This window comes from Elgaria multicarinata, chromosome 15, assembly GCF_023053635.1.
Source record: "Elgaria multicarinata webbii isolate HBS135686 ecotype San Diego chromosome 15, rElgMul1.1.pri, whole genome shotgun sequence".
In the NCBI taxonomy this organism is placed as follows: domain Eukaryota; kingdom Metazoa; phylum Chordata; class Lepidosauria; order Squamata; family Anguidae; genus Elgaria; species Elgaria multicarinata.
Genome location: NC_086185.1, coordinates 25,753,631 through 25,763,073, shown reverse-complemented (window position 1 = coordinate 25,763,073; position 9,443 = coordinate 25,753,631). Strand labels below are relative to the sequence as shown.

Genomic DNA, 9,443 nt, shown 5'->3' with positions numbered 1-9,443 from the left:
AGAAACAAATGGTTGCCTTCTGTTTTCCCTCTCCCCCGTCTCTTTGCAAAACTTAAGGAGTTGCATCATTGACCATGGAGCTTATTATTGAGAGGGGCCCAGTGGGGGACACAGTTGGACAGGCCTACATCTTCACTCAGTGGAAATCTAAACGAAAAGAGCCTGGAACCTGTTGAGATGTGAGGAAGAATCCCTGCCCCCTCTCCTACAGCTTTTGTCTGTGATGTGGTTATATAATGGAATGTTCACAAAGATTCCACATGTTCCAGGGAAAGGGCCAGTTGAATATTTACAAGTACTGCCAGTAAAAGGGGAGGTAAAGGGCTTAAGAGTGAAGGAAACGGGGTAAGGAGGAGATGAAAAACCATTCACATGGGGACTCAAGACCCCATTTGTTATACGGGGCTTGAGAGGCAGCAATGTGCCAGGTGTGCTCAAGCCTTCTGACCCGACAATCTCGAAAACCGGAGTGCAGGTTATTCTGATGAACGTTTTTGGAGGGATTGCAAAACACACCCGTCCCGCACACAAAAACTTAGGAATCCTCACAGTTCTTCTTCGTGGTCTCTGAGCTTCACACACATGAGCTCTGTGCCTGTGCAGAGTCCACGTGTGTGAATAGAGCAGTGCGACAATGGAATCAGCGACCTAGGGAGGTTGTGGGCTCTCCCACACTAGAGGCCTTCAAGAGGCAGCTGGACAATCCTCTGTCAGGGATGCTTTAGGGTGGATTCCTGCATTGAGCAGGGGGTTGGACTTGATGGCCTTGTAGGCCCCTTCCAACTCTGCTATTCTATGATTCTATGATTCTATGAATGCACAGATGACCACGAAGAAGAACTACAATTACAGGTAAGGAACCTGCGTCTTTCCACTCCGAATGTCTGCCAGCCCCATAACATTTTGTCAAAGCAAGGCGAAATGGGGCAGTTTTGCAAAGGTGCAGTAATTCTCCCATTCCCCAGAAGTAGCATCCTTTGGTACATGGCAGACAGTTGTGCTTTGATCAACTGTCTCTGATGAGCACTCATTTGCATAATTTGCAAAGTCAAGTCATCTTAGAGACACATTGAGACACCTGTAGCATCCGTGCAACATGTTGCTACAAAGGAAAGTGAACAGATTCTAATTAGAGAAGACGTTCAGGTGATGGATTTCCTTCCAAGGGAAGGAATACCTTTCAGGGTATACAACAGGTACAGTGCACTCCTCTGCATTTATATTGATGATCTCCAATGCCTTTTAATGAGATACTTCGTGATTCACCCACCCTGAAGGATTCACTTCCTTGGGTGTCCTAGTGAGATACCTGAGCTGAGGTTGCAGCTGCAAAATTAATTTTACCTGTTTATTTACTTCTGTAGCAACTCCGAAAGCTCAGGTTTCAAAAAGCGAGCACAGCGACGTAATAATTCATATGCAAACTTAAACTGGCATATTAAAAACAGATTAGAAACATGGTGTGTGGAGAAATCCTCTGCAGTTGAGACATTTAGCAGAGCTTTCATTTGTTGCACATGGGGGCCTGAGCTTCTGTCTCCTTCTGCTCTGAGTTCTCTGTTTCTTTGCTTAGGGAGAATGTCATCCGCTCCCATCTTGACGGCCGTGCTTTCAGCCTCACACATCATCTGGTGTCAGAAATTCATCTGGAAGGCAACAGAGCCCCTAAGAAACGAGCCGTTCGCTTCACCTTTAAACCCCTAAACCCCTTGGCCTAAATGGAGAGAGAGAGCTGGTGCAACCATCCATTTAAGACCGTAACGAGATTCCCCACATTCAGCAAAAAAAAAAAAAAATACTACGAACGAGAAGGATCTTGGAATTGTTGTAGATCACAAGCTGAATATGAGCTAACAGTGTGATGTGGCTGCAAGAGAGGCAAATGCTGCATAGAGGAATAGCTTCCAAATCGCGCGAGGTACTGGTTCCCCTCTATTCGGCACTGGTTAGGCCTCATCTTGAGTATTGCGCCCAGTTCTGGGCACCCCACTTCCTCTGCAGAGTGCTAAAGATCAAGCTTTTGCTAATCTCTTTCAGACTTCTTTTGCCTCCAGAAATTCCACCCAGGGTTGTTCACATTCTTCCAAGCTGTTGTAGATACAAGGTTTAAAAATGTTACGTTAAAAAAAAAAGTCTTTAAAAAAACTCTTTTTAAGGCCATCTAAGTTGGTGGCCAGCATCACATCTTGGCAATGCTGGTCTGGCGGCTGTGTGAAAAAGTCCTTTTATCTGTCCTAAATCTCCCAATATTTAGCTTCATAGAATGACCTCACTGGGTTCAGATATAAGGCTCCATCACACGTAATTTCCCCACCTGCTTTGTCTGCGCGTTTTTAACCTCCAATGCTCTTTTGCTTGTTTGCTCTTCCACTCCACCCCGCCCCTTCTCTTTCTCCCTCCAGTTCATTGGTCGCTCCTTCCTCCCCCCCCCTTTAACAAGACAGGTCCTGACAGATGAGTACTTCAACCAGACCACCTTTCTGCCCTGCAAAAATGGAACAACCCTTTAGTCTGGCTCTTTGGGGGCATCGAGAGAGTACAATCCTGTCTCTGCAGAGATTTGGGCACTGTATTATTTTTTAAAAAAAATGCCGTCGAGCCTGGGATGCAAGGTTTGGGTTTCATATTGAGGCTTGGAGACAGCTGCTGGGAGATCGCTTTTCCCTGCCAGGACCTGATCCAATCCATTCAAACCAACAGCAAAGCTCCCGTCACAGCACACGCCCCCAACAAAGGAAAACGCCCTTAGGGAAAATAGTCCAGACTTTAGGCGTTCTAGGAAAAGACGGAAAAGGCTGGGGAAGAGGCAGGACAGGCACGCCGTCTTGTGAGTACCGTGCTGCAAATCCGTACACCAGGCATGGCGAGAGGGCACTAAATCACTGGTGTGATGGAGCTCATAATGAGAGAAGGATAGGTTTTTCTCCCAATCCACTTTTCCACACCATGCCCTTTTATACCCCTCTACATGCCCCCCTTACTTACCTTTATTCTAACCTAAAGAGCCCCAGACCTTTCCTCCTAAGGGAGTTGCTTCAGCCCCTTGATCATTTCAGCCCCCCTTTTCTTCACGTTTTCCAGGTCTACAACATCCTTTTTGCGATGCACCAACCAGAACTTGACACGGCGTTTCCAGCCTGGCCACACCATAGATTTGCATCAAGGCACTGCAATACGGGCAGGTTTGTTTTCAGTAGGGCTGTGCACGGACCCCCCCGATCCGCAACTTCCAAATCGGGTCTGCTCCGCCCCGCATTAATACGCCTATGGTCTGCTCTGCTCCGCTGCAGAGCTCCGGATCCGAATCAGAGCTCCGCTGCGGTGGCGGCAGCAGGTAAGGCCCCCCTACCCCCTCACAACTTACCTGCCTCCATCGTGGTCCGGTGGTGGTTTCAACTGAGGCCAAGGACTCAAACAGGAAGACCAGGCCTCAGCTGCGGCCTGGTCTTCCAGTTTGAAACCTCGGCCTTAGTTGAAGCCGCCGCCGGACCGCGACAGAGCCAGGTAAGCCGCCCTCCCCCCCTGCTCCTTACCTGGCTCTGCCGCCAACGCCGCATGGACTGTGGCGGTTCCGGCGCCAGGTAAGGCCCCCCTCCCTCCTCCCCCCTTACTTGGCTCCATCGCAGTCCGGCGGCAGCTTCAACTGAGGCTGAGGATTCAAACCGGAAGACCAGGCCGCAGCCTGGTCTTCCGGTTTGAATCCTCGGCCTCCGTTGAAGCTGCCGCCAGACCACAATGGAGCCAGGAAAGCTGCCCTCCCCCCTGCCCCTTACCTGGCTCTGCCACTGTCGCTGCACAGGCTGCGGCAGCGCCAGGTAAGCCCCCACTTACCTTTTTTTTTGGAGCTCCGGATCGAGGCGAAAGATCCGCTTGGTCTCGATCCACTTGGTCTCGATCCGCAGCTCCCCGACCCGATCCGTCTCCGCCATTGTCGGAGGCGAATCAGGCCGCCTCGCTATCGCTTCTCCGATCCGAAGTGAAGCAGAGCACAGCCCTAGTTTTCAGTCCCCTTCCTAACAATCCCAAGGATGGGATCTACCATTTTACAAGCTGCTGCACATGGGGCTGGTGCTTTCATTGAGTTATCTGCTGTGACCAAGGTCAACATGTATTGATCCAATATTTATACCGGAAGATTGTCATCCATTTCTCCAGTGTTTCCTAGCAATGCTGGAATAAGAAACCTTCAACTGGACGAGCCCATATCCCTTTATTTGATATGTGACTACTCATAATGGACCATTGAGGACTCAAAAAATACCACCTGAGATTAATAGTCAGAATTTTGTTCATGCACCAGGAAAAGAAAAATCAACATTTCGTAAGCAAAATAATGGATGTCATTTTGGACCTGGTAACCATGGTTCCTACCGGGGTCGTGGCTCCTGCCTGCTTTGCTTTCCACAGTAAATACAGATTCTGTTTTAGGAACGATGTAAAGCAGTGAGCTACAAATATGAAAGTTTAAATTAAAAAAAAAAAGAGGACGGCTTTGTTCAGAATGCATTATTTACAACATTCTTGGACGAACACATACATGGTTTGCTTGCAGCCGCGCCACAGTGATACCCAGAGCGTGGGCCGTGCCCGTGTTCTTTTACACGCTACTCGTTTTCTCGCCGCTGCAGCTATTGATCGAGAGCTCAGACGTCCCTACACGCATCTCCAAAGCGTCCTCCGTCTCGTCGAGCTCCATGCTGTTGAGTTCATTGCCGTTGCGGTAACTGTTCAAATTGAGATCTTTCCCGCACAGAGCCGTCGACGAGACATTCGGACACTGGCTGTGCCGCTGCGCGGACTTTTTGCCGCCGTCGTAGCGGCAGCGGATGTAGTTAGAGAAAGCCCTGCGGTAGATTTTGTTGAAGAGTGTGTACACCAGGGGGTTGACCCCGGAGCAGATGTAACCCACCCACACGAAGACGCCCAGCAGCTCTTCGAGGAGTGCCTTGTCGCAGGCTTCTTTGCAGAGGACGGACATGATGTTGGTGATGAAAAAGGGGCACCACATGATGAGGAACAGAAAGAAGACGATGCCCAAGACCTTGGAAGCTCTCCTCTCATTGTTGATGGACTGCATGGTACCTTTCCGGAAAAGCACCGCTTCTTTGTTGACGGGAGAGTTCAAGTGGGAGGCCGCCTCGTGGTTCTGCAGCATGGAGAGGTTCTCCGTGTTGTTCTCCTTCTTGAGGCAGTTCATGCTGCTCCGCCGTTGCTTGGGTGCCTCCCCGTACAGGAACACCGACGCCTGCTTCTGCAGTACCTGGATGGTCAGGCAGTAGGCGAAGACCATGATGATGAGGGGGATGAAGAATGCCACAAAGGAGCCGATGAGGACAAAGTTCTCGTCATTGAGGACGCAACTTCCATTCACAAACACCCGGGAGTCGTCCTGCAAGCCAATGACGGGGATGGGCAGAGAGATCCCTGGAGATGCCATTCCAAGAAGAAAGACCGAGACAAACAAGAAAGGAGTTATTTTAATTCAATTTATATAACACATCTTTTCTATCTCTTAGTTTGGCGTGGATGGGTAGTAGTTTTATTTCAGAATGACTGATCTTACAGCTTTCACAATCAAGCTCTATGAAGAGAGACAGTTCGGGGCAGTCTCTCCCAACGTGATACCCTCCAGGTGTTTGGGACTGCAACTCCCATTATCCCCAGCCAGTGGGGCCAATGCTCAGGGTCGATGCGAGTTGACATTCAACATATCTGGAAGGTCCGAAGTTGGAGAAGGTTGGATGAAGGAACAAAGGAGAATAGGGGAAGAACAAATATACATCAATATATTACAGGGTGTTACTGTTCTGTAGATTTTATCAAGGGGCTAGGAATGATCTTCTGAACCACATTTTACAGTCTTTTCCTGGTCACTCAACTGAATTCCTAATGTCCGTATTACTTCAGAGCTCAGACGAGTCAATCACTGAGCAAGTGGCCAAGTTTTTGAAGTTCCTCTATGATTACTTGTCCTTTTAATAGTTAAATATATGCTTAGTCCTTTGTATGTAACTTTTGCTGGAATGGTCTATTGACTGCAATAAAAATTGTGGTGGTGGTATTCTCACACTATTGCCCCGCTCGTGCTCTTCGCTCCTCTGATGCCATGTTTCTCGCCTGCCCAAGGGCCTCTACTTCCCTTGCTCGGCTTCGTCCATTTTCGTCTGCTGCCCCTTACGCCTGGAACGCTCTTCCAGAACATTTGAGAACTACAAGTTCAACCACAGCTTTTAAAGCTCAACTAAAAACTTTTCTTTTTCCTAAAGCTTTTAAAACTTGATGTTGTGCAGACTTCCACTGTTACTTTCTACTGTTAGTTTTTCCCTACCCTGTGCCTGCTTACCCTACCCTGTACCTGTTTGCATTCTCTTCCCCTCCTTATTGTTTTACTATGATTTTATTAGATTGTAAGCCTATGTGGCAGGGTCTTGCTATTTACTGTTTTACTCTGTACAGCACCATGTACATTGATGGTGCTATATAAATAAATAATAATAATAATAATATAGGGTGATGCTGCTGAAATGACCAAGAAACCTATCCTGTCCCACCCCACCCGCATTTAATTGTCCTGATGATCATTCCCCAATAGCTCTCCAGTTTAGGTTATTTCCTTAGATGTTCCATGATCTTCCCCAACCACATCTTGAGATTACAAAAACAAGCAGGAGCAGCAAGCCTATAAAGTCCTCAACCTGTCCTCCGCAGACCAGGAGCCTGGAGGTCCTCTCTGGAGTCCTCCAATGGCATCTTGTTGCAACAGAGCTTCCGGAGAAACAAGGCTATAAGGCTTTGTCCCACTAGATGGCTCCACAAGCCAGCGAGAGTGGCCGGCCATCTTGACTTGAATAGACTGCTCAAAACATCCTGAGAGCTGGTACCAACTCTTCCACCTAACTTTCTCTGCAAAAGTCAGAGGAGGCCCAAATGCTTCTTTCTTCCCTGTTGATATCAGTCTGTTTGCTATTTTATTGTTTTACTCTGTACAGCACCATGTACACTGATGGTGCTATATAAATAAAATAATAATAATAATAATAATAATAATAATAATAATAATAATTTGGGGCTGGCATAGAGAAGCAGGTTACACCCTCCTGCCAATGATATTCAGGCTTGCACAGGAGGAACGACATCTTCTCAGGGCCATCCCAAGGCAGTGTGCTGCCTGAGAGGAAGGATAGGGCCCCCCCCCCCATCATTTGATGTAGAACTGGACAGGCAGTGGCCACATCAGAGGGCTGCTGGTTAGCTAGAGGGAGCATGGAAGCCACACGGCACACACTGGTCTGTCATCACTCCAACCCTTCCAACACCACACTCTGCTGCTTGTGGTGGCTGCCTCACTTTGCCTAATGGTAGGGCCAGTCCTAGCACTTGTACCAGAGTGGGGACGGGGTAAGGGAATAACAATCTTTCTGTTTTCCTTGGCTATCCCCCCCCCCCTCGACCAGATCAAAAAAAATATTTTAACACTCGTCCATTCCTTTATTTAAAATTAATTTTAAAGGTCGAGACTTCTCAAGATGTCCCCCAAGGTGATGCATCTCAAAGAAAGTCAGCAACTCAACCTTGTATGCTGCCTGCCAATGGCTGGAGCCTTTCACAACACGCTCCCCACCCCACCCCCCAATGCGCAGATGGACAAAATAGTTCTGTGTTGGGAGTTTTGTGGTGCATATTTTATGGCAAATGATGAGCAATGATTTAGGCTGGCCCTTGCTTCTGTCTATAAGTCGATCATCTCCGTAAAACTTAAAAGTTGGATAGTTCTGGATATCTATCATCTATCTATCAATCAATCAATTTCATTGTTATATTCATAGCCCATCTTTAGCTTACACAATCCTCATCTTTTCTCATAAGTCCTCACAACAACCCTGTCAGGTAGGTTAGGTGGAGAGTCAGTGACTGGTCCAAAGTCATCCAGTGAGCTGCATAGCCGAGTGGGGCCTAGAACCCGGATCTCCTGAGTACCGTTCCAATAGAATGCTCTATTTATAACAATCTTAGAACCAAATATATCCATTAGCTGTTAAGATCGTTGAAGGGAAGGCCATCCCTTGTTAAGGTTTGTTTCCTATTGTCTGATGTTGAGAAGTATGTATCTTTTAGAACGTCTAAATTTCTTGTCAATGCTCTACAAATATATGCCATCAAGTTTAAAGGCTGTATGGAAAAGTATTCAACTCTTAATGGTCTACTAGTATAGTCAGTCCGTCCCCGTGTTTGTGTATAATGGCAATTTGCTAAGACACAATAAACTATGGTTGGGTGGTTGGTCAAGTATATATCAAATACATTCCACCATCGGTTATTATTATTATTATTTATTTATTTATTTATTTATATAGCACCATCGATGTACATGGTGCTGTACAGAGTAAAACAATAAATAGCAAGACCCTGCCGCATAGGCTTACATTCTAATAAAATCATAATAAAACAATAAGGAGGGGAAGAGAATGCACCAAACAGGCAGTATAAAAGTCAGAGCAAAATCAAGTTTTAAAAGCTTTAGGAAAAAGAAAAGTTTTTAGCTGAGCTTTAAAAGCTGCGATTCCCTTATTGCCTGTGACGACACTGGCAGAACACGCATGTTCTGCTTTTATGGGTGGTAACAACGTTCCTGCAGTGTCAGGCAATATACAAGGGGGCACAATCCCAGCGAAATTTAAGCTTCAACAGCTCTTTCAAGTCCAAAACGAAGAGAAGCAGACTTCCTGATTAGCTCCAGTTCAGCTATTGCATGATGGAGTCAATCAACTATTGCATAATGGAGTCAATCTTCAAAATCCATCAATGAGACTTAAGTTTTTAAAAAATAGTTAGTAGAAATAGCCTTAAGAAGGCCAATTCTAGACACTGGACCAGGGCCTGAATATGAGTACTGAATGTTCCCAAGGGGGCATTGTCACAGATTTGAATGTAGGGGCAGCAAACCGATTTCTGTAGTTTGAGGCAACATTTTCAGCAAAGTTTTAAGGGGCAGAGAGTTTAAGCTCTTTATTGCCACCACGGCGTTGCTGTTCACAGAATTGTTATCGACTAACCTTCCCCATCCGACCGCTTTCCAGATCTGTTGCACTACAATTCACATCACCCAAGCCCGCATGCTGGGGACGATGGGAGTTGTAACCCTAGGCAGCTGGAAGCTGTTGGGTTGGAGGAGGAGGCTTTATCTCATTGGCGTGGGTTTGGTCTCCTTAAAATGCTTGCTGAGTATGGAGAATAAAACATGATGTTTTATAAACGTTCCTAGCCAGTTAATTCCCATCATGATGATCCATTATCATCCGTCATTGCAGCCCAGAGGAGTTTAAATGTATGGATTAAAACAGAAAACAGTGATTCCGAGGCTAGTATTTAAGACAGGAGTGGGATTTTCAGAGGTTCTAGAGGCCAGTTTCCAGCCCGCTGGGGGCCGTGCCTCCCCGCCACCA

General features: G+C 46.8%; 1 protein-coding gene across 2 annotated transcripts in view; it reads right to left on the bottom strand.

Moving 5' to 3' along the window:
• Nucleotides 1-4,212: 4,212 nt before the first annotated feature.
• HTR2C (5-hydroxytryptamine receptor 2C) overlaps nucleotides 4,213-9,443 on the bottom strand; it is a 120,255-nt gene continuing 115,024 nt past the window's right edge. For both annotated transcript variants that reach the window (XM_063141620.1, XM_063141621.1), the window contains exon 4: nucleotides 4,213-5,424. In XM_063141620.1, the coding sequence (XP_062997690.1) occupies nucleotides 4,598-5,424 (827 nt within the window). In that variant the 3' untranslated portion in view covers nucleotides 4,213-4,597. The remainder of the gene's footprint in view (nucleotides 5,425-9,443) is intronic.